Source organism: Schistocerca gregaria, chromosome 3 (genome assembly GCF_023897955.1).
Source record: "Schistocerca gregaria isolate iqSchGreg1 chromosome 3, iqSchGreg1.2, whole genome shotgun sequence".
Lineage (NCBI taxonomy): Eukaryota > Metazoa > Arthropoda > Insecta > Orthoptera > Acrididae > Schistocerca > Schistocerca gregaria.
The window spans coordinates 941,332,439-941,358,504 of record NC_064922.1 but is presented as its reverse complement, the minus strand read 5'-3'; the positions used below and the strand labels follow the sequence as shown (position 1 = coordinate 941,358,504).

The 26,066-nt window shown below is 43.0% G+C and overlaps 1 protein-coding gene across 1 annotated transcript in view; it reads right to left on the bottom strand.

Annotated features, from left to right (window-relative positions):
• The window catches only part of LOC126355859 (solute carrier family 22 member 1-like), an 82,058-nt gene that overhangs the window by 8,833 nt on the left and 47,159 nt on the right, over positions 1-26,066 (bottom strand). The window contains exons 4-5 of the mRNA XM_050006350.1: positions 4,300-4,514; positions 690-877 (exon numbers count right to left, since the gene is read on the bottom strand). Of these exons, the coding sequence (XP_049862307.1) occupies positions 690-877; positions 4,300-4,514 (403 nt within the window). The remainder of the gene's footprint in view (positions 1-689; positions 878-4,299; positions 4,515-26,066) is intronic.

Below are 26,066 nucleotides of genomic sequence, written 5' to 3'. Positions count from 1 at the left end.
CTCAAGTGTCAGTTAGAACTGACTACTAAAATGGCTGGGTTAAGAACCCCTCGTCGACCATTGTACGCCATTCTTTTTGACTCCCTATGTACAGTCACTGTGCTATCACTTTGGAACTCCTGAGTGATTACTTCAACTGATTTCGTTACACTGTTGAGGATTACACTCCGCAATTCTCGATGATCCAAGTTCGTCAGTACATGAGGTCTGATGAAGTCTGTCTGATTTCGGTTTGGCTGTGGCGGTCCCTTCGTGTTTCCACTTCACAGTCGCATCATCAACACTCAACATGGGCCTGATGGATTTGCTATTGAGGTGAAAGCCAGTGGATAGTCCGCCTTCGAAGTCACTGAGCTCTTCCGACAGTCCAATTCTGCTGTTCCTGTTTCTCTACTGACAACGCAGTGCTCTCCGCCTCGTTTTATAATGGCGCGTCTGTGTCTCGTGACATCTAGTGGTCGATTCCGATTTACAGAAGGGGTCCCAATAGTTCAGATAGTGTACTTCTGAGGAACTAATAGTGTACTTAGTGCTTCTTCGATCACGTGCTCTCAAATTTTTGACAGTATACTTCTGTACCATCCAAAACACCTCCCATGCACCGTCTGCGACTGAACGAAAAACCTCGTAATCGAGCAGTAACGCTTTCTTTTCACCTATTGATGTGCAGCATCTTGCATTTCACTTACCATCAGCACCAGGTAGGGCAGGGAAGACATGGAAATCCCAGCAACGGCAAACTCGACACACGCTGCGATCTGGCGGAGACACGTGGGGTGCAACTCGATGCTCTGCAGGTTGACCATGCCAATACCAGCGACGGTGCTGAACTGCATCAGCATGGTCGCCATCACGATGGCTGCGCCCTCGATGTGTTCTGTGCAGAAAGAGAAGTTTTGCATGTTCACCTGCCAATTACAGAGAGAGCAAACATATTAACCTCTTCGTCCTTCCCTTGGAATGCGATTAAACAGGAACATCGCAACCTTACTCTAATACACTGGAAGACACATTATGTACGCTATATGTCTGTGAATTTTGCAAACTTTGTTTCAGCAGTTTCATTTTTAGCTTTTTGCGTTTGCTGTAGTTCGGATTTAGACATGTAAATCCAGCCTGGCACAGACGTACATAGGTGTGAAGAAACAGATGAAAACTATATCCAGACTGTAATTCATGATATGGGCAACTCTTTTGACCCTTTACTTCATTTTTCTACTGTTTCCAGACGTACATTCATAATTTAACGTTAACAATTAAAATTTTTATCAGTATGGATTTGTTAATGAAATTTTAAATCTAAGATTCCATTTTTTATTAAATGTTTGGATTCCTTTCTTGATATAATAAATCCCATTTTAACTCTATTTGTTTGAAATACTCCAGTTTGTTTCTACATTCAGATTGTGTTGTGTGTGTGATTTTAACAGTCATAGTGTTACACTTTGCAGCAGACTCTTTACTATAAAAGTTTAAATTAAATCAGATGCACAATTTCACTTCTTCTCTATTTTTACTTCAACTGTTTCTGCTTTTGCTAAGTGTAACTACAATTGTTTAATCCTGTCAAGAGCTCCAAACAGCGAGTATAAAGGAAATAAAAGGTACCATAATTATCTTAAAATGAATAGTATGTTAATTGAACTATGTAGTTAATTTATAAGTATTCATCCTATGATTTTTTATTAAATTTGTATCGCAACACATCAAGTAGTTTAACAAATTGTAGCACTAATGATTGGAAAGTACTATCCTTAAATGTATATCTGACAAGTATTTGGTATATCGTGAATAAATAAACCTATGATCGAATAATATAGGAATAATATAAATTCTGCAGAGATTCTAAGGCATTTTCAATATTTTAGATTAGATACAAAAGCACTAATCATAACATTTATCTCTTGTAAACGTACTATGCAGTTCTTTAATATGTGACCACAACTTTTTGTTTCAGTACACACACTGATAATGTGTCTCTATAAACCTAACAACCTAGTGTGGTACAACATATAATGTACATTTGCATCTTTTAACAATAAATTATATTTCTATTAAAAAGTATACCCTAAAATAAATTGGGTTCCAATTTTGAGATGTTATCTGATAAAGTGTATTGATTTTGAGTATGCTTCTCAGATGACTATTATAACAAGTTCAGTGGGGTAGTCATTGTTTTCAAACAGACACATATTACAAGAAAACTTCATGTTATTATATGTGGGCATTTATCCTTGGTTACTAACAAAATAGTGCTTCAGTTGCAAAATAGAGCAACTGTTGTTCCTCTCTTGTAACTGAATTTCATACTGTTTCTTAAACAACCATTTTATGTACCATTATAATAAGCATGCTCAACAGCTTACAGCAGAAATAACTTATAATTATTTGTGTTTGTACATTTTCTAAGCAAGGGCTTTTCGATTGAATCCGTGTTTCTCAGCTTGAGTTGAATTTTGAGCTGCGGATGGTCTCCACATTCAAAATTGATTTTTTTTTGCAGCTGTATGCAGTGCTTGCACCAAACAGTTAATTTCACAAATGTCATGTTCCTCTGATAATGTACTTGGAAATTATAGGGCTGATTATGATGAATGAGGCTGGTAATTCACCTTTATCAGTACGTGTAGATCACGTTTAATTTACAGAAATATCTGTGGGCCAACGACAGGCAACAAAAATAAGCTGTGAGCCACTAAAGACTGACCTATAGCTCTAGCAAACGGTCTTTTTCCGTAATTGATATGTTTTTATTTTTATTTTTTTGTCTCACTTTGCTCTTCCCCATTGTTGGAGTGGTTGAATATTGACACAGAGAGTACTTACACTCGCTTCATTTAGGTCACATTTCAGCAGATTTCTGTTTATTTTACTATTGATCATATTGTCAGCATTTTTTCTATTCTTTTCGTGCTGATTGCATTTATGTATTAGCAATATAGCTGTAGAATGAAATTTTCACTCTGCAGCTGAGTGTGCGCTGACATTAAACTTCCTGGCAGATTAAAACTATGTGCCCGACCGAGACTCGAACTCGGGACCTTTGCCTTTTGTGGGCTAGTGCTCTACCATCTGAGCTACCAAAGCACCACTCACGCCCAGTACTTACAGCTTTACTTTTGCCAGTATCTCGTCTCCTACCTTCCAAACTTTACAGAAGCTCTCCTGCGAACCATGCAGAACTAGCATTCCTGAAAGAAAGGATACTGCGGAGACGTGGCTTAGCAATGCTGTGGCTGTGGCTAAGCCATGTCTCCACAGTATCCTTTCTTTCAGGAATGCTAGTTCTGCATGGTTCGCAGGAGAGCTTCTGTAAAGTTTGGAAGGTAGGAGACGAGATACTGGCAGAAGTAAAGCTGTGAGTACGCCGGCACGGTAGCTCAGCGTGTTCGGTCAGAGGGTTACGTGCCCTCTGTAATAAAAAAAACTGAGCTCATCGATCAACAACGAACTTCAATGGATGTCTTACGACGTCCGCCCCGAGCAGATGCAACGAACAAAAGCGAACAAAACGAGATTTAAAAAAAAAAAATGGTAGAGCACTACCCCGCGAAAGCAAAGGTCCCTAGTTCGAGTCTCGGTCGGGCACACAGTTTTAATCTGCCAGGAAGTTTTAGTATAGCTGTACATTGTATTAGTCAGCATATTTGAGTATTTTTTGTGTCCAGTTAGGGCAGTATATTGTTTTCGCACTTGTTGTATTGCATCCCCCATTAAATCTGCTATCCCATCCATGATCGATTCAGTTAGTTACAATTACTTATTGCTGTAAATAGGAAACTAAGTGCATTACCCCTTGCTCAAAGCAGAGTAATTTCCTACACCACGCGATTAGGCCAAGGTGAATAAACGGCAGTACAACCCTTCCACCACATCAAATTTGCGTTGGGGATGGTATTCTAAACATTCGAGTGTGTTACAGCGTATATAAATCATCATCACATGTTACTGTACTTGGTCACTTATTACTGAATTTCGTCACTGTCTAACAGGTGGTTATTAATTGTTGCCACCGTCTATGAGCGATGGGAAAAGCGACCATTCTTTTATGAAAATATGTTCACTGCTCTTTCAGTTTTACCCATCTCCGGTCTGTTAGTATCACTCCATCATAGTCTCTACACAAGATGACTGTATGTTGGCTTTGCTCCATTTGTACTGATTTCATTATTGACCCAGCTAGTTACCACAGCAGCCTTCTCTGACTATTGGACAACTAACTGTGATCCCTTATTATTTTCATCCAATTTTTTGACAAAATAGAGGCTAAGTCAAGAAAGACACATGGGTGCAGCTCACCAGTCAGCAGGCAGAAGATGAGGAGACTGGCCAGTGCAGCCAACAGTGCACTCCCTACACTGGACCAACGACGACCGAACCTCGCCGCAAAGTAGTTCACCATGAAGTGTCCGGGCAGCTTGGCTAATCCCTGCGCCACTATCCCCAGGAAAGGGTTCGCGCTCAGTCGGCTCACCGCTATCACCAGTGAGTACATAGCCAGCAGGTGCACCGAGCTAGTAACAGCCAGAAATGCGCACATTATTCCGTATCTTTCAAACAGTCTCAACATGAATGGATTCCTTTGAGTGGGCTTACAACACATTCTTTACTGTACAGTCTGTTTAAAAATTGTCATGAAGTGATGTTTGTACAAAAATTTTACCATCGTCATACAAAGAAAATTATGAAGATTCTACACAGATGTTAGATGGACTTAATAGTAGGTCCACATATAGTATGACAGATGGATGGTCAATCTGAAGCTCCTTTCTCAACAAGCCCTCTTGATCTGATGTTCTTAGTAGCTACAGTAATGTGGATTGTCACTTCTATTAATTTAAGGCCATTCCAATTCCTGATATATACGTTATGTAAGTTCACAACCGAGTTCATCCTTCGCATATAGAGACTATTTTCAAGAGGAACTGAAAACCGTGCTGTTGTAAAGCAACTTCAAGCATTCAGTGTGATGCATATCTGACAACCTTCAAAAACCAAAAATCAGGACATTCAGTTTTAAAAATGAGGAAAAATCGGGAGATATGAAAGATCAAGAAGCTGTGGCTCATTTTTGTATACACCTAAGACAACTGAAAAGTTTTCCTTTAAGGCGCCACAAAGCTATATCATGGCTAAAAAAACAAGTAGAAACATTAGAAATAGCCAAAATGTTGATTCCATAACCAATATTTGTAATTTCGTCCAGCTAATTGCTGTTAGGTTGGGATGTTTTTTGGCATTAGAAGAAAAGTATGATTGCCGTAAAACAGCATCCACCATGCCAGGAAAACTGTAAAACCAGGCTTGCCAACTGGTTCTCCAGTGTAATCTTAACACAACCACATCTTTTTGTATTTTTCAGGGGCAGCATCTACTTTCTCCTCGTAAGATTTCACATGTTATATCTCTGTATGTTCAATATTAGCTAGTATTACACATTTGCAGGGAAACTATGTCATTACAGAATTTCGTTAAATTCTCATATTTAACCTCTAGCTATGTAGCCTGTTAGTATTCAGTACTAGCGAGAAACATTGGAACAATCATGAGAACATGTACAATACCTTTCTTCTCACAGGTGAAGTAGAAGCTGCCTCTGCAGTAGGAAAGATTGCAGAATCTGAATAATGATGATGTACTAACAAACTAAAACAGTTACCAAATAAAATAGTAGTTCACTCTTAAAGTGTTTCGAGATAATACACATTAGTGTTCTCACTTATTTAACAATGTTGCTATCCGTTCACATCAAGGTGTATCATTTCCTCCATAATTAAATTTCCAATACATGATGAGGATGGAGAAAATATGGTAACACACAGGTATAATTATCTTTTTACAAAACACTCCACATTTCTATTGATTTAAGGAATTGAATGTTGAAGACTTACCCTTTCTGAGAAATTCTTTGTTGAAGGTTTGCTGAAAGCAGTCACCCTGTAGTCTTGATTTTACTGTCAAAAATCTCTCCAAATTTTCATTATTGGTATTGACGCACTTCAAATTGTCTCGGTGCTTTTTTGTTTCCACATGTTTGGAAACATCACTTTTTCCACCATGTGATACACAAATATCACATCGGTAAACGGTACAAAAAGCGAACAACGGGCCTTTCCTCGACTCGATAATGCACGGAAACTGTTCCGAAAATTATTTTAAGAAGACGGAGTTATATTTTTTGGCCATGTTTAAAAACAATGCACCGAATCAAAACACTACTACAATATGCATGAACACACGTCCAAGCAGAACACTGTGCACTACCGAGGTTGCTGCATGTGCACTACGGGACGCGGGTACATCTTCGACAAAATGCTCGGGAAAGAGAAAAAATAACTATTGATATATATATCCAGAATGAGATTTTCACTCTGCAGCGGAGTGTGCGCTGATATGAAACTTCCTGGCAGATTAAAACTGTGTGCCCGACCGAGACTCGAACTCGGGACCTTTGCCTTTTGCAGGCAAGAGCTCTACAAACTGAGCTACCGAAGCGCACACTCCGTTGCAGAGTGAAAATCTCATTCTGGAAACATCCCCCAGGCTGTGGCTAAGCCATGTCTCCGCAATATCCTTTCTTTCAGGAGTGCTAGTTCTGCAAGGTTCGCAGGAGAGCTTCTGTAAAGTTTGGAAGGTAGGAGACGAGGTACTGGCAGAAGTAAAGCTGTGAGTACCGGGCGTGAGTCGTGCTTCGGTAACTCAGTTGGAGGAGCACTTGCTCGCGAAAGGCAAAGGTCCCGAGTTCGAGTCTCGGTCGGGCACACAGTTTTAATCTGCCAGGAAGTTTAATATCGATATATAAATCACGCGCGACTTCCTGAGTTCTATAAACTTCGATACATATCGATTAAGGTCGACTAATACGCAACGAATTCCGGCAATTGGCGAAAAGAACTGAAATGGAGGGTTTTCAAAGCAAATATCGTAAGTTTGACGATAACTAGTAAAATTCGGAAGAAATAGTGGAATAATTGGGAGGCGGGAGAAAAAGTAGAACACGGGAGTCTCCCGCCTAAATCGGGAGAGTTGGCAGGTATGGTGATGTATCCTCTGAAGGGGGAGAAGCTAATAACCATCGGTTCTGGCAGAGGTACATCAAAAGATGGAACTAATAACCATCGGTTCTGGCAGAGTGACATCAAAAGATGGAACCTCTACATCGACATAGCCCCACTGGAAGAACTCGCATACTTAAAGACTGATCAGGTAACCCGTGGTCAGAAAGGGTTCTGTGCAGCTGATAATTTAATGGTTCATCAGCCTTGTAGATATACACAGTGTTTCACTAAATGTGTTTGCCTCTGTAAGTTAGGAAGTAATAGGCGACAGAAACATTTACTGCAGTAGCTCACCATAAGAAACGTTACACTGTCTGCGGAGCTATGAACATAGTTTATTGTGTTATTATCCAAAGACTTACAGCAAAAAGATACAATTTTTTAAATGGAACAATAGTTGTTTGTATCATGCACTCGAATCAGTAACCCCAGCTGTGTATACATCAATTTTAATTACACTCCTATCACTTTTAGTTTGGGAGCTACAACCCTTCAAAGTTTTAGGGGCAGGTACCACAAAAGCTGCACACAATGCAATGCGCCTTCTAAATGTGGTGCAGCCGAGTTATAACGTCGTCGGTGTCACAGAGCAAGAAGCTTCCTCGATGTGCTGTTAGACTGCCGACTGTCGCCGCACATGGCAGCTCGAGCCACACAAACAAACGGGGCTCAATATACCACAGTTACTGACGTCAGACGAAGATGGCATACACGAACGTTGACATGTTGCTGATGCTTGTCGAGTGCCGACATGATGCCACTGAAGCAGCCATAGCGAAGAGCTCCGGCAGCCATTACATTCTTACGTGCCAAACAACGACTTCGGGAAACAGGCAGCTTGGTAATGAGGTGCAGTAACAGACGAAGAATTGCAAGAAGTAAGGAGACGGAGGTGTTTGTTTTAGCTGCAGTACACCACGATCCTCATGTCAGCTTACGAGCCGTTGCTGCAGTCGCTGGTGTCAGTCTTACATCTGTGTGGCGTACAGTGCACGGACACAGGTTTCACCCATACCGCCTGTCACTGACCCAGGAGCTGCATGGGAACGATTTCCGTGCGAGAGTTACATTCTATGAATGGGTCATGCGTAATTTCACGCTGGAGTCTTTGCAAGGTGTTATGTTCTCTGATGAGCCCACGTTGAGAAATTATGGTGCAGTGAATAGCCATAGCGTGCACTACTGGACCGCAGACAATTCTAATGGGTACAACCTGTCGACCATCAACGTAGTTGGTCTATTAATGTGTGGTGTGGAATCCTTGGGGATGAAATCATCGGTCCACATTACTTCGCAGGTACACTGACAGGTGAGTTATATCGCATGTTCATAGTCGACTGTTTGGGTGGTCTCCTTGAACATGTGTTTATGCACGAGGGTCCATATGTGGATGCAACACGAAGGTCACCCAGCCCATTCTGCGCCACGTGCTGTTGTGGAAGAACTAAACAATAGGTTTGCAGGAAGGTGGTTGGACCGCCATGGCCTTCATTCATGGCCCGCAAGGTCGCCCGATTAAACACCATTAGATTTCTTTTTGTGGGGATATCTAAAAGATCGTGTTTATGCCACTGAGCCCACACCCCCAGATGGTCTAAAACGGCGCATCGAGGACGCATGTTGCTCCATGACACTGGCGATGTTACATCTCGTCCGTAGATCCTTTAGAAGGCGCAATGCATTGTGCGTTCACGAACATGGACAGACATTTGAATACCTCATTTAAACCAACTTCCCACCTCCAGAACATCCATCACCCACCACACAGCCATGTATTATGTACAGCGTGTGGTATCTACCCCTGAAACTTTGAAGGGTTGTAGCTCCTAAACTAAAAGCGATAGGAATGTAATTTAAACTGACATATACACAGCTGGTGTTACTGATTCGAGTGCATGATAGAAACACTATTGTTCCATTTTAAAAATTATATCTTTTTGGTGCAACTCTTTGGATAATAACACAATAAACTATGTTCATAGCTCCGCAGACAGTGTAACGTTTCTTATGTCGAGCTACTACAATAAATATTTCCGTCTCCTATTACTTCGTAACTTACAGAGTCAAACACATTTAGTGAAACACCCTGTATAAGTACGGCCAGAGAAGCAGTGAGAAGAGGTACTTCGCACTGAGATATCAATACGTCCACGTCAGTCAAACGCATGCGTGCGCTGTGCTTCGGATGACGTCAAAGCTATGAAGACTAGAATGCGTTTCCGTAAATTTAGGAAGTGAACTAGCGAGGAGGTACACCGTCTCGGATCGCTTAGATTTCACGGAAGTAACAGTCTGTGTGCCACGAACGATGTTGACAAAACCATGTGCCATGTGGCGGGATTAATTTTCCACTTTCAAGGTGAGCAGTCAACTTTTGGTGATTAGAAAACAGAACGATAGACCATTTGACTTGGAAATTCCTGTAGAAGTAACCTCTGAACTGTTAATAGTACTGTTTCCGATAGGAATATTGTTATTGTTACTAGTGATATTATTACATTTTATGCATGTGTGCTCCCTGCCGCCGTTGGATAAGCAGCTGCAGCAGCAAGTCGTATAACCCTAGCTTACTTGTTTGTTAGATAGTTTAATTAATTTATTTGCGTGTTTTTGGGTACTTGCATTGTTTAATTCATATATTTCGGGCGTATTATAGTATTTGACAGTTGTAGCATCGCGCTTTAGTGTTTACTTCGTAGATTCTTATTTAAATTGCGTGTGAGTTTCGAATAGGAGGTGCAATTTCGAGTTTTAGTTACTGTAATCGTAAATTCAGCAGATTGTACCGCAGTCGTTAGACATTTGTACAGGTTAGTTGATACATTCTTTGCGTGTTTCGCTTGCGTTATCTAGGCACGGACTCGTGTTTCAGTAACTGTTGTTCAACATCGATTAGAATGGACAGGGACTGCGATTGCTGTGTTCGGATGAGGGCTGACTTGGCATCCCTTCGCTCACAGCTGCAATCGGCGCTGACTTAGGTCGCGCAGCTTGAGGCTGTTGCCAATGGGCACCACTGTGGGGAGCCGGACTTGGGTATCACGGGGATGTCAACCTCGTCCCGTCTGTCCCCAGATCGGTCTGCCGCTGTGGTTGCCCCGGTTGCTGCCCGCAGTGGGGCTGAGCCCTCGCCTCTGGTTGATTGGGAGGTCGTTCCAAGGCGTGGCAGGCAGCGAAAGGCGTCCCCGGAGGCTGATCAGAAAGCCTCCCCGGTGCGTCTGACAAACCGGTTTCAGGCACTGTCTCTGGCTGAGCCAGATGCAGCTGCCTGCCCTGTTTCAGAGGATCATTCTCAGCCTTCAAGGTCCAGGCAATCGCAGAGGGTGGGCTTACTGGTAGTTGGGAGCTCCAATGTTAGGCGCGTAATGGGGCCCCTTAGGAATACGGTGGCTAAGGAGGGGAAGAAATCCAGTGTGCACTCCGTGTGCATTCCGGGAGGAGTCATTCTTGATGTGGAAAGGGTCCTCCCGGATGCCATGAAGAGCACAGGGTGCAGCCAGCTGCAGGTGGTGGCACATGTCGGCACTAATGACGTGTGTCGCTTTGGATCTGAAGAAATTTTCTCTCTGGATTCCAGCGGCTATCTGATTTGGTGAAGGCTGCCGGTCTTGCTTACGAGATGAAGGCAGAGCTCACCATCTGCAGCATCGTTGACAGAACCGACTGCGGACCTTTGGTGCAGAGCCGGGTGGAGGGTCTGAATCAGAGGCTCAGACGGTTTTGCGACCGTATTTGCTGCAGATTCCTTGACTTGCGCCATAGGGTGGTGGGGTTTCGGGTTCCGCTGAGTAGGTCAGGAGTTCACTACACTCAGCTGGCGGCTACACGGGTAGCGGAGGCTGTGTGGCGTGGACTGGGCGGTTTTTTAGGCTAGAAGGCCTCGGGAAAGTGCGGGATGGGCTGCAATGTCAAAGGGTGCTTGGCAATTACAGGACGTGCTTGGATCAAGGACCAGTCGGAATTATAGTTGTAAATTGTTGTAGTTGCGCTGGAAAAGTCCCTGAGCTTCAAGAGCTAATAGAAAGCACAGAAACTGATATCGTTATAGGTACAGAAAAAACTAAAGCCTGAAATAAGTTCTGCAGAAATTTTTACGAAGTCTCAGACGGTGTTCAGGAAAGATAGATTAGGCAGAATTGGTGGTGGAGTGTTTGTGTCTGTCAGTAGTGGTTTATCTTGTAGTGAAGTCGAAGTAGATACTCCGTGCGAATTGGTATGGGTGGAGGTTATACTTAACAGCCGAATTAAGTTAATAATTGGCTCCTTCTACCGACCCCCAGACTCCGATGATACAGTTGCGGAACAGTTCAGAGAAAGTTTGAGTCTCGTAACAAATAAATACCCCACTCATACGGTTATAGTTGGTGGGGACTTCAACCTACCCTCGGTGTGTTGGCAAAAATACTTGTTCAAAACCGGTGGTAGGCAGAAAACGTCTTCCGAGATTGTCCTAAATGCTTTCTCCGAAAATTATTTCGAGCAGTTAGTCCACGAACCCACGCGAATTGTAAATGGTTGCGAAAACACAATTGACCTCTTAGCCACAAACAATCCAGAGCTGATAGAGAGCATCATGACTGATACAGGGATTAGTGATCACAAGGTCTTCCAAATCCATCAGAAACAAACGCAAAATAATTTTATTTAAAAAAGCGATAAAGTGCCACTAGAACCCTTCCTAAAAGACAATTTCCATTCCTTCCGAACTGACTATGCGAATGTAGACGAGATGTGGCTCAAATTCAAAGATATAGTAGCAACAGCAATTGAGATATTCATACCTCATAAATTGGTAAGAGATGGAACGGATCCCCCGTGGTACACAAAAAAGGTCCGAACGCTGCTGCAGAGGCAACGGAAAAAGCATGCGAAGTTCAGAAGAACGCGAAATCCCGAAGATGGGCTAAAATTTACAGACGCGCGAAATTTGGCACGTACTTCGATGCGAGATGCCTTTAATAGGTTACACAACGAAACATTGTCTCGAAATCTGATAGAAAATCCGAAGAAATTCTGGTCGTATGTAAAGTACACAAGCGGCAATACGCAGTCAATTCCTTCGCTGCGCAGTGCCGATGGTACTGTTATCGACGACTGTGCCGCTAAAGCGGAGTTATTGAACGCAGTTTTCCGAAATTCCTTCACCAGGGAAGACGAATGGAATATACCAGAATTTGAAACACGAACATCTGCTAGCATGAGTTTCTTAGAAGTAGATACCTTAGGGGTTGCGAAGCAACTCAAATCGCTTAATACGGGCAAGTCTTCAGGTCCAGATTGTATACCGATTAGGTTCCTTTCAGATTACGCTGATACTATAGCTCCCTACTTAGCACTAATATACAACCGCTCGCTCACCGATAGATCTGTACCTACAGATTGGAAAATTGCGCAGGTCGCACCAGTGTTCAAGAAGGGTAGTAGGAGTAACCCATTTAACTACAGACCTATATCATTGACGTCGGTTTGCAGTAGGGTTTTGGAGCATATACTGTATTCAAACATTATGAATCACCTCGAAGGGAACGATCTATTGACACGTAATCAGCATGGCTTCAGAAAACACCGCTCTTGTGCAACGCAGCTAGCTCTTTATTCGCACGAAGTAATGGCCGCTATCGACAGGGGATCTCAAGTTGATTCCGTATTTCTAGATTTCCGGAAAGCTTTTGACACCGTTCCTCACAAGCGACTTCTAATCAAGCTGCGGAGCTATGGGGTATCGTCTCAGTTGTGCGACTGGATTCGTGATTTCCTGTCAGGAAGGTCGCAGTTCGTAGTAATAGACGGCAAATCATCGAGTAAAACTGAAGTGATATCAGGTGTTCCCCAGGGAAGCGTCCTGGGACCTCTACTGTTCCTGATCTATATAAATGACCTGGGTGACAATCTGAGCAGTTCTCTTAGACTGTTCGCAGATGATGCTGTAATTTACCGTCTAGTAAGGTCATCCGAAGACCAGTATCAGTTGCAAAGCGATTTAGAAAAGATTGCTGTGTGGTGTGTCAGGTGGCAGTTGACGCTAAATAACGAAAAGTGTGAGATGATCCACACGAGTTCCAAAAGAAATCCGTTGGAATTCGATTACTCGATAAATAGTACAATTCTCAAGGCTGTCAATTCAACTAAGTACCTGGGTGTTAAAATTACGAACAACTTCAGTTGGAAGGACCACATAGATAATATTGTCGGGAAGGCGAGCCAAAGGTTGCGTTTAATTGGCAGGACACTTAGAAGATGCAACAAGTCCACTAAAGAGACAGCTTACACTACACTCGTACGTCCTCTGATAGAATATTGCTGCGCGGTGTGGGATCCTTACCAGGTGGTATTGACGGAGGACATCGAAAGGGTGCAAAAAAGGGCAGCTCGTTTTGTATTATCACGTTATAGGGGAGAGAGTGTGGCAGATATGATACACGAGTTGGGATGGAAGTCATTACAGCATAGACGTTTTTTGTCGCGGCGAGACCTTTTTACGAAATTTCAGTCACCAACTTTGTCTTCCGAATGCGAAAATATTTTGTTGAGCCCAACCTACATAGGTAGGAATGATCATCAAAATAAAATAAGAGAAATCAGAGCTCGAACAGAAAGGTTTAGGTGTTCGTTTTTCCCGCTTGCTGTTCGGGAGTGGAATAGTAGAGAGATAGTATGATTGTGGTTCGATGAACCCTCTGCCAAGCACTTAAATGTGAATTGCAGAGTAGTCATGTAGATGTAGATGTGAAGTTTTAAAGAACATACCAATCAGTTAGAACGCAAAAGTTTATTTTTGGTCATAGTGCCTGATCCTACCGAGTAAATTGCAAGAAGGAACTTTCTTTCTTTCAGTGAGCTCGAAGAGTTGTGTGAACTTGCAGACTGGAAATTATGATCAGTATGCTTTCTTACTGAACGCAAAAACAGTTTTCAGGCTTTTTAAACGGCGAAGGTAGATGTAAAGCACGCATAGACAACTTAAGTGTTTAATATAACGAAGTAACTACAGTCAAGTCTATTTATCCGCCGACCCAACACTGCTCTGTGGACATTTATGTCCACATATGTAATTTTTTCTAGTTGTTCGCTTTCTGCATCTCTTCTTCTAGTAGCAACGGCCATTCAGTTAGTTGGTTTTATGAAACAAATTATTATATTGTTTGTAGTTGTTATTATTATGAAGAAAGCAAGCACATCATTGTCTTTAGCACTTGAATTACGCTGAGATATTGTCACAATCAAAGTACATCAAAACCAGAGAAAAACAATAAACTATTCAAAATTCAGCAACTTTATTTGACCCACTGATGAGTATGGAACGTAGGTCAATTCTGCTAGGAAAGCAGCTATACATTTAAATGACAGACGCACATCGCAAAAACCCTCACTGCATGGACTTGGCGAACTATTACCACAGGTTTGCACCAACATTTTCGGCAGCAGTACAAATATTCACTCATCCATTAAGAAAAAGGGGTTAAGTATTACTCGTCATTGGAGCAGTTGCTGTCCTTTTTGGTAACTGAACATTGAGATAAGACTGGGGAATCATTGAAGCTGTCCGCCAGCTGTTTCCCAGTCAGCTAGAACACGTAGTCTCACCTGATAAACTGCTGCTGCCTTGACCGTGGCCAACAAGGGCTTCATTTCATCTACCAGAGGTTTGTGACAGCTAAATAGAACATTTGTAGGGGCAACAGGGGAGTTCTACTTACTAGAAGACATACAGATCAGTTAAAAATTTAAATAAAATGTTCAAAAACCACACTGAAATCCGAGTTAGCCCGTTAGAAAATAGTCATATCAAGCCTGGCATGTAAATATCTGGCTCCAGGTCAATGAAGCAAGTGATCAGAACGAGTAAGTCCTTCAGCCCCTGTTCAGACAGAGATAGAGAGCGTACGAAGAGTTATCTTAAAATGATAAGTAGCCGAGAGAACTGAGATGTCTGAATCCCAGGCAGGCACAGTAAAAATTACCTACAGCGAAATCTTGCTTAGCGTTATCATGCCTACCAATTGAGATGCTAACAGTAGCATCATTATGAGAATCACAGCCAAAATACTTCTCACAGTATTACTCATCAAAGCTCACCAACACGAACTGTACGTTCCATAGCTGCTACCAAGCACAAGAAGCATGTGCGCAGAGATGAAAATGGCGGAAACACCCGCGTTAGTGAAAATAAAGACGTGCTCCAACTTACTTCATTGGTGCATAATTTCGTAGCGTCTTTCCATGAGTTTAATAAACACAACAAATGTAACAGGCATTTTAGTCACCAATAATGCACTACTGGCCATTAAAATTGCTACACCACGAAGATGACGTGCTACAGACGCGAAATTTAACCGACAGGAAGAAGATGCTGTGATATGCAAATGATTAGCTTTTCAGAGCATTCACACAAGGTTGGCGCCGGTGGCGACACATACAACGTGCCGACATGAGGAGAGTTTCCAACCGATTTCTCATACACAAACAGCAGTCCACCGGAGTTGCCTGGTGAAACGTTGTTGTGATGCCTCGTGTAAGGAGGAGAAATGCGTACCATAACGTTTCCGACTTTGATAAAGGTCGTATTGTAGCCTATTACGATTGCGGTTTGTCGTATCGCGACATTGCTGCTCGCGTTGGACGAGACTGTTGCCAGAATATGGAATCGGTGGGTTCAGTAGGGTAATACGGAACACCGTGCTGGATCCCAACGGCCTCTTATCACTAGCAGTCGAGATGACAGGCATCTTATCCGCATGGCTGTAACGAATCGTGAAGCCACGTCTCGATCCCTGAGTCAACAGATAGGGTCGTTTGCAAGACAACAACCATCTGCACGAACAGTTCGACAACGTTTGCAGCAGCATGGATTATCAGCTCGGAGACCATGGCTGCGGTTACCCTTGACGCTGCATCACAGACAGGAGCGCCTGCGATGGTGTATTCAACGACGAACCTGGGTGCAAGAATGGCAAAACGTCATTTTTTTTCGGATGAATCTAGGTTCTGTTTACAGCATCATGATGGTCGCATCCGTGTTTGGCGACATCGCAGTGAACGCACATTGGAAGCGTGTATTCGTCATTGCCACACTGGCGTATCACTTGGCGTGATGGAATGGGGTGCCATTGGTTACACGTCTCGGTCACCTCTTGTTCGCACTGACGGCACTTTGACCAGTGGATGTTACATTTCAGATGTGTTACGACCCGTGGCTCTACCCTTCATTCGATTCCTGCGAAAAGCTGTACGGGCCTTTCTGGATACAGAAAATGTTCGACTGCTGCCCTGGCCAGTACATTCTCCAGATCTCTCACCGGTGGCCGAGCAACTGGCTCGTCACAATACGCTAGTCACTACTATTGATGAACTGTGGTATCGTGTTGAAACTGCATGGGCAGCTGTACCTGTACACGCCATCCAAGCTCTGTTTGACTCAATGCCCAGGCTTATGAAGGTCGTTATTACGCCCAGAGGTGGTTGTCCCGGGTACTGATTTCTCAGGATCTGTGAACCCAAATTTCACGAAAATGTAATCACATGTCAGTTCTAGTACAATATTTTTGGTCAATGAATACCCGTTTATCATCTGCATTTCTTCTTGGTGTAGCAATTTTAGTGGCCAGTAGTGTACGAGTATGTTCTCCTTCACTAGTTACAACAGTCTGCGAACGGTGGGGTACGAAAAAATGGACGAAATGGCTCTGAGCACTATGGGACTTAACTTCTGAGGTCATCAGTCCTCTAGAACTTAGAGCTACTTAAACCTAACTAACCTAAGGACATCACACACATCCATACCGGAGGCAGGATACGAACCTGCGACCGTAGCGGTCGCGCGGCTCCAGACTGGAGCGCCTAGAACCGCTCGGGCACTTCGGCCGGCGATGGGGTACGTAACTTCTCGGTTCCGCGTCTGGAGAAATCACGTGATTTTGAGGTGCAGAACCCATTGGGCCATGTCCGGAGCGCAATTTCATTGCTAAATTAAGTTCCTTGAGCGTTTCTTGGTAGAAAGCTGACAAGTGAAAATCTGAGGATGCAAGATCAGGTAAATAATGTGGACATGGAGTGACTTCTCAATCCGCCTCCTGTGTAGTGTTTTTTGACAGTCTAGGGGAATGCGAACAGGCCTCATGGTGGTGTAACATCGCTTCGCGCAGCCTTCCTGGTCGTTGTTTTTGGGCTGGGTCTGCAGAACATCTCAGCTGTTGACAGTATACTTCAGCAGTGATGGTTATGCGTTGGGAAAGCAATTCGTAGTCCACTGCACAATGGCTGTTCCACCGGCTGTGTAGCCTCACCTTCTGTGGATGCGTTCAGGTCTTCGCAAGAGGGGCTGCTGGTATGTTTGTCCTCAACCATTCCTCCCTTTTCCCTATGTTAGGATAAAGACAACATCTGTCATCAGTAACGATACAGGGTAGGAAAGGTCGCCGTTGCTCACGAGCCAGTTAATGACGAGCAAGCAGATACGCACATATGGCCATCCGTTGATTGTTGTGACTTTGGATTGGAACATTCGTTACCCATACATCCGATTGCATATGTCGCACAATGGAGGAATGTTCACAATTCATCGCATTTGCCAGTTCTTGAGTACACCGACGTGGGGTAATGTTAATTAATGCGTTTAAACGATTTTCATCAAACCTCGAATGTCTTCCTAAACGTGGAGAATGTGAAAAAGATCCTGCTTAAAACGAGAAAACCATTTTATTACCGTGCTCTATCCAGTGGTATTGTCCCCATTGACGGAACAAAAGGTTCTGGCTGCCTCCGCTGCTGTCACCCTCTATCGAATTCAGGCACACGAATATGTGGAAAATGCTGCCATTTCTCCACTCGGCACTCCATTTACTAGCGTGCAGAGCACCACTCACTATCTCCAAATGGCAAATTCATAATATGTAAGCTCAAATAGGAACAGTGAACTACAACAACAAGAATACCGATACGCACAAAAAATGAAAAGAAAAATGCGAGATTATGCACCAGCCTAATAGAACTGCGGCTGTTTGAGATGGTAAGCACCACCCTAATAATTTTTGTTAACTTGGGCGCTACACCAAGGTCAGCGGAAAGCAGACGCCACAGTCGACCAAACTAAGGTGGCACGTACGTTCCGAACTGCGAAGCATAGCTTCATAGCTCAGAGGTTACTGGAGTGGTGACAATTTTGAGAAGGGTGAGACGCCTCAGGTAGCCTGTTGTCCTTCTTTAGCCAAGCAGCTGTGGCACAAATTTTAGAACAACGGTTTGGTCACCCTTTGTGGATTTTCGCCGCGTTGGGAAATATCAAGTATAAACTGGGATTCAGTAAAATACTCCGCCCCCACGACACGACACTCCCCTGATTAGGCAAGCCTTCGGCCGTCTCTAATTGCCGAGGAAATCGTTTGATACCATTTATCTATCAATTAATTTCATCAACTTTTGAAATAATAATCGGGTCAACCCACGAGCTGTGTCGATCGATACATACTTTTACGGACAATGTGAATTTTTCTTTGTCAGGAAACTGGACAGGGATGCTGTCGTTCCTCTTGCACACCTTTTGGTAGGTTAGGGAAAAATTTTGCGGAACAAGATGAAAGATAACGAAATAAATCTCGGGTGAACAGCCTGGTACGAGTTTGCATAGGACACAATATTTCGGCAATCGACCACGTTGCCATCATCAGGTGCGCTGATGTACTGACCGGCGGTGGGTCGGCGCCCCTGTATATGCAGGGTGTTACAAAAAGGTACGGCCAAACTTTCAGGAAACATTCCTCACACACAAAGAAAGAAAATACGTTCTGTGGACATGTCTCCGGAAACGCTTACTTTCCATGTTAGAGCTCATTTTATTACTTCTCTTCAAATCACATTAATCATGGAATGGAAACACAAAGCAACAGAACGTACCAGCGTGACTTCAAACACTTTGTTACAGGAAATGTTCAAAATGTCCTCCGTTAGCGAGGATACATGCATCCACCCTCCATCGCATGGAATCCCTGATGCGCTGATGCAGCTCTGGAGAATGGCGTATTGTGTCACAGCTTTCCACAATACGAAGAGTTTCTAAATTTGGTACCGGGGCTGCGTAGACAAGAACTTTCAAATGCCCCCATAAATGAAAGTCAAGAGGGTTGAGGTCAGGAGAGCGTGGAGGCCATGGAATTGGTCCGCCTCTACCAATCCATCGGTCACCGAATCTGTTGTTGAGAAGCGTACGAACACTTCGACTGAAATGTGCAGGAGCTCCATCGTGCACGAACCACATGTTGTGTAGTACTTGTAAAGGCACATGTTCTAGCAGCACAGGTAGAGTATCCCATATGAAATCATGGCGGTGAATCGAGGAAGTACAGTACATACTGACGAAACTAAAATGAGCTCTAACATGGAAATTAAGCGCTTCCGGACACATGTCCACATAACATCTTTTCTTTATATGTGTGTGAGGCTAGTTTCCTGAAAGTTTGGCTGTACCTTTTTGTAAAACCCTGTATAGGATTATCTCCCTCCCGCTCCTCCCTCAGGCGCTTCCTATGAGCGCTCATACCAGGCTGTTCACCCGAGATTTATTTCGTCATAAAATACGCCTGGAGAAATTGAAGAATCACAGTATCAAAGATGCATAGAGTCGATTGAAGTAGTTGTCAGCAACCAGTTATGAAAAGGAGACTGTTCAGTCATGTGGTGTGAGCAGCTATGTGCTAGGTTGTGTGTTAAGTCAGGAAGTGAATGGGGCGTGACATCTAGTCACGTATATCTGCAGGGTTCTACATCTACATGCATGCTCTCTAAATCACACTTAATTGCCTGGCAGAGAGTTCAGCGAACCACCTTCACAGTAATTCTCTATCATTCCACTCTAGAAGAGCGTGTGGGAAAAACGAAAAACTATATCTTTCCGTGCGAGCTCTGATTTACCTTATTTTACTATGATGATCGTTTCTCCCCTGTAGGCTGGCGTCAACGAACTATTTCCGCATTCAGATGAGAAAGTTGGTGATTGAAGTTTCGTGAGAAGACCCCGCTGCAAAGAGAAACATATTTCTTTTAATGATGTCAATCCCCATTCCTGTATTACGTCCGTGACATTCTCTCCCATATTTGTCAATAATACGAAACGTGCTACTCTTCCTTGAACTTTCTCTATATACGCCGTTAATTCCATCTGCAGCAGTGCTCCACAAGAGAGCCTACAAGCGTAGTGTAGGCAGTCTCTTTAGTAGACCTTGTAAGTAGGCTGTTTGCTATGTAAGTAGGCTGTTTAGGTTTTTATGTTGGTAACGCCACGTAGCGCTCTGTATGAAAATCACTGACTGTGCTGTGTGCAGTCTGTGGCTGGTTTGCATTGTTGGAATATTTGCTATTGTAGTGTTGGGCAGTTGGATGTGAACAGCGCGTAGCGTTGCGCAGTTGGAGGTGAGACGCCAGCAGTGGTGGATGTGGAGAGAGAGATGGTAGAGTTTTGAGAGCGGACGATCTGGACGTGTGTCCATCAGAAAGAGTAAATTTGTAATACTGGATATCATGAGCTGATATATTTATATGATGACTTTAAAACAATATTAAGGTAAATACATTGTTTGTTCTCTATCAAAATCTTTCATTTCCTAAGTATGGCCGGCCAGAGTGGCCGAGCGGTTCTAGTCTGGAACCGTGCAACCGCTACGGTCACAGGTTTGAATCCTGCCTCGGGCTTGGATGTGTGTGATGTCCTTAGGTTAGGTAGGTTTAATTAGTTCTAAGTTCTAGGGGACTGATGACCTCGGAAGTTAAGTCCCATAGTTCTCAGAGCCATTTGAACCATCCTAAATATGCCTATCAGTAGTTAGTACCTTCAGTAGTTAGAATCTTTTATTTAGCTGGCAGTATTGGTGCTCGCTGTATTGCAGTAGTTCTAGTAACGAAAATTTTTGTGAGGTAAGTGATTCATGACAGGTATAGGTTATTGTTAGTCAGGGCCATTCTTTTGTAGGGATTATTGAAAGTCAGATTGCGTTGCGCTAAAAATATTGTGTGTCAGTTTAGTGTTGATCAGAATAAGTAAAGAGAGAAATGTCTGAGTAAGTTCTGCTCAGCTGTCTGAAAATCAAAGAACGTATGAGATTTATCAGCACGGTAATTCATAAATTTTTCTAAGGGGAGGTTTCAACCTTTTGCATCTTCTAAGTGTTGTGCAGTAAAGCGTAGTCTTTGGTTCGTTTTCATCCGACATTTTCCATGTGTTATTTCCAGTTTAAGTTGTTTGTAATTGTAATTCTTAGGTATTTAGTTGAATTTACGGCCTTCAGATTTGATTGACTTATTGTGTGACCCAAGTTTATCAGATTCATTTTACCACTCATGTGGATGACTTAAGGTCAATTGCTATTTTTCGCACCATACAGATCTAAATAGTTTTGAAACGTGATTTGGTCTACTGATGACTTTACTAGACGATAAACGACAGCATCATCTGAAAACAACCTAAGGGGGCTGCTCAAATTGTCTCCTAAATCGTTTATATAGATAAGGAAATGCAGAGGGCCTATAACACTACCTCGGGGAATGCCAGAAATCACTTCTGTTTCACTCGATGAATTTCCGTTAGTTATTACGAACTATGACCTCTGAAATCACGAATCCAGTCACATAACTGAGACGATATTCCATAAGCACGCAGTTTGATTAAATATGCTTGTGAGGAACTGTGTCAAAAGCTTTCTGGAAATCTAGAAATACGGAATCAACTTGAAATCCCTTGTCCATAGCACTCAACACTTCGTGTGAGAAAAGAGCTGCTGGGGTGCTTTTAGCTGTGGAGGCACACTACCAAGGTTATAAAATGGATGAAGACATGTGCTCCCTCTCATTCGTTGCTCAGTCATGTTTCATGATTTCTCGTTCGTTTCTTGTTCGCTTATTCGTTCTCTGTTAGTGTGAATATTGGCGTAACAGAGTGCAGCCACGCTCCGAACAGCATGCTCCGAACACCATTACCTTGTCTGTCAGACATGTAGAGCTCAGCATTGCTATGAATTCTGTCACACCATGAGACTGTGGTATAGACGTACGCCAGAGTTTAGGCCCTACACACCCGCTACGAGTTGCTGTCGCAAAACTGGTAAGGGTTAATGTGTATGCAGCTCCTATCAATGAATCTCAAGAATATCATGGCTTCTTAATTGCCTCTATTAAGTTGATTTCCCTCGAGTGCATTTCAAATACGATCCTTTTCTTTGTTTCCTACAAAAGCATGGTAGGCATCTTTGTCTCCTGCCATCTTTTCGTTTCATTTGAAAATGCTAGAGGCTGAAGGAATAGAACTTTAATACTTTTTCAGTTCAAATATTTTCCGGTGTGCAACAGAGCTATTTTCGCTGACTACGCAGCATGGTGGATTAGTGGCTCCCATAATGGAAACACTGCCTCAAATTTAATTTGTGTTGAAGAATCTAAATTATGTTAAAATTCTCTAAACTATTTCTTACCCATAACCGTGCCTCGCCGGCCGGAACCGCGAGACCGCTACGGTCGCAGGTTCGAATCCTGCCGTGTGATGTCCTTAGGTTGGTTAGGTTTAAGTAGTTCTAAGTTCGAGAGGGGACTGATGACATCAGATGTTAAGTCCCATACTGCTCAGAGCCATAACCGTGCCTGCTCTCCGAGTACAACAGCACGTTTTGCATAAATACACATAGTACGATGATAAGGTCCAACGCTGCCACTGTCATGGTGACAGGAGAATGTCTCTGGAGGTAAGAAATTACTTGCCTGAAAGTTGGTAAAGAAGTGACAGTTAATGAAATACTAATCACACGAGTTATAGTTTGATTTTGAGCTGACTCATCGACCTGGTAAGGCACATGAAAATTCCAATGGCCTGAGTCCGAAAATATGTATGCTACAATGTGCCAAGTATCACTTTTTGGAGAATGGAATCATATGTGCAAGTTACTGATATAGACAGTATCACTTTTTGGAGAATGGAATCATATGTGCAAGTTACTGATATAGACAGCGAAGTATTCGCAACAGTACCTTGGGCGTGGAAGGTCATACACACAGATATCAGTCTCGGGCCTTGCATTGTGGTACCAGTCACGCGGTGAAATAAAGTTTATAAAAGAGGCGCATGATAATGTGTTGACCGGGCACTGAGCCTGTAGAACAACAATGTGACATAAGCCCAACAGTACTGGTGGTGGACACATAGACAACACGTGTTGCAGTATGTGAACAATAGAAAAGATGCTGAGTAAAGAAGTTCAAAAAAATGGTTCAAATGGCTCTGAGCACTATGGGACTTAACATCTGTTCCCCTAGAACTTAGAACTACTTAAACTTAACTAACCTGAGGACATCACACACATCCATGCCAGAGGTAGGATTCGAACCTGCGACCGTAGCGGTCAAGCAGTTCAGTAATCATGTCATCATAATTACTGGGGTACTCTGGTACCTTACATAGTGACAGCATACACTTCGAAGGCACATGAGTGCATGAGGTTCTCAACATACGAGATAGGGGATCTCAAGTTGATTCCGTATTTCTAGATTTCCGGAAAGCTTTTGACACCGTTCCTCACAGGCGACTTCTAATCAAGCTGCGGGCCTACGGGGTATCGTCTCAGTTGTGCGACTGGATTCGTGATTTCCAGTCAGGAAGGTCGCAGTCCGTAGTAATAGACGGCAAATCATCGAGTAAAACTGAAGTGATATCAGGTGTTCCCCAGAGAAACGTCCTGGGATCTGTGCTGTTCTTAATCTATATAAATGACCTGGGTGACAATCTGAGCAGTTCTCTTAAGTTGTTCTCAGATAATGCAGTAATTTACCGTCTAGTAGGGTCATCCGAAGACCAGCATCAGTTGTAAAGCGACTTCGAAAAGATTGCTGTATGGTGTGGCAGGTGGCAGTTGACGCTAAATAACGAAAAGTGTGAGGTGATCCACACGAGTTCCAAAAGAAATCCGTTGGAATTCGATTACTCGATAAATAGTACAATTCTCAAGGCTGTCAATTCAACTAAGTACCTGGGTGTAAAAATTACGAACAACTTCAGTTGGAAAGACCACATAGATAATATTGTGGGGAAGGCGAGCCAAAGGTTGCGTTTCATTGGCAGGACACTTAGAAGATGCAACAAGTCCACTAAAGAGACAGCTTACACTACACTCGTTCGTCCTCTGATAGAATATTGCTGCGCGGTGTGGGATCCTTCACAGGTGGGATTGACGGAGGACATCGAAAGGGTGCAAAAAAGGGCAGCTCGTTTTGTATTATCACTTAATAGGGGAGAGAGTGTAGCAGATATGATACGCGAGTTGGGATGGAAGTCATTAAAGTAAAGACGTTTTTCGTCGCGGCGAGATCTATTTACGAAATTTCAGTCACCAACTTTCTCTTCCGAATGCGAAAATATTTTGTTGAGCCCAACCTACATAGGTAAGAATGATCATCAAAATAAAATAAGAGAAATCAGAGCTCGAACAGAAAGGTTTAGGTGGTCGTTTTACCTGCGCGCTGTTCGGGAGGGGAATGGTAGAGAGATAGTATGATTGTGGTTCGATGAACCCTCTGCCAAGCACTTAAATGTGAATTGCAGAGTAATCATGTAGATGTAGATGTACAGCCACAAGATGCGATCATCTTTTGTGGAAACCATTGGAGATCAAAACGGAGCATAAGTGCGTAATTTTATGGACAGCTTACAAACAGTGTGGCGCAAGTGCCAAAGGTACACTTGACCTAAAAGAGGAGGAGTGTTTGGCATAACGAAATGCGAAGTCACCCAAGTACCGTGTAGGACACTCGGTGATGTTGACTATCTCTTACATCTCGGACAGGAAAACGAAAAAGGATTTTAGGCCCATTGCCAGGACCGGGAGATATGCTACTGCGTGAAGGGCTTGACAGAGCACTGAAAGGCCTATGTCGAAACAAGGACCCGGGAGTAGACAACATTCCATTAGAACTACTGACAGCCTTGGGAGAGCCAGTCCTGACAAAACTCTACCATCTGGTGAGCAAGAGAGTGTGGCAGATATGATGCGCGAGTTAGGATGAGACAGGCGAAATTCCCTCAAACTTCAAGAAGAATATAGTAATTCCAATCCCAAAGAAAGAAGGTGTTGACAGATGTGAAAATTATCGAACTATCAGTTTAATAAGTCACAGCTGCAAAATACTAACGCAAATTCTTTACAGACGAATGGAAAAACTGGTAGAAGCTGACCTCGGGAGAGATTACTTTGGATTCCGTAGAAATGTTGGAACACGTGAGGCAATACTGACCCTACGACTTACCTTAGAAGAAAGATTAAGGAAAGGCAAACCTACGTTTCTAGCATTTGTAGACTTAGAGAAAGCTTTTGCCAATGTTGACTGGAATACTCTCTTTCAAATTCTGAAGGTGGCAGGGGTAAAATACAGGGAGCGAAAGGCTATTTACAATTTGTACAGAAACCAGATGGCAGTTAGAAGAGTTTACGGGCATAAAAGGGAAGCAGTGGTTGGGAAGGGAGTGAGACGGGGTTGTAGCCTATCCCCGATGTTATTCAATCTGTATATTCAGCAAGCAATAAAAGAAAGAAAAGAAAAGTTCGGAGTAGGTACTAAAATCCATGCAAAAGAAACAAGAACTTTGAGGTTCGCCAATGACATTGTAATTCTGTGAGAGCGAGAAGGGAGTTGGAAGAGCAGTTGAAGAGAGTGGTTAGTGTCTTGAAAGGAGGATATAAGATGAATATCAACAAAAGCAAAACGAGGATAATGGAATGTCGTCGAGTTAACTTGGGTGATGCTGAGGGAATTAGATTAGGAAATGACACACTTAAAGTAGTGAAGGAGATTTTCTATTTGGGGAGGAGAATAACTGATGATGGTCGAAGTAGAGAGGATATAAAATGTAGACTGGCAATGGCAAGGAAAGCGTTTCTGAAGAAGAGAAATTTGTTAACATAGAGTATTGATTTAAGTGTCAGGAAACCGTTTCTGAAAGTGTTTGTGTGAGTGTAGCCATGTATGGAAGTGAAACATGGACGA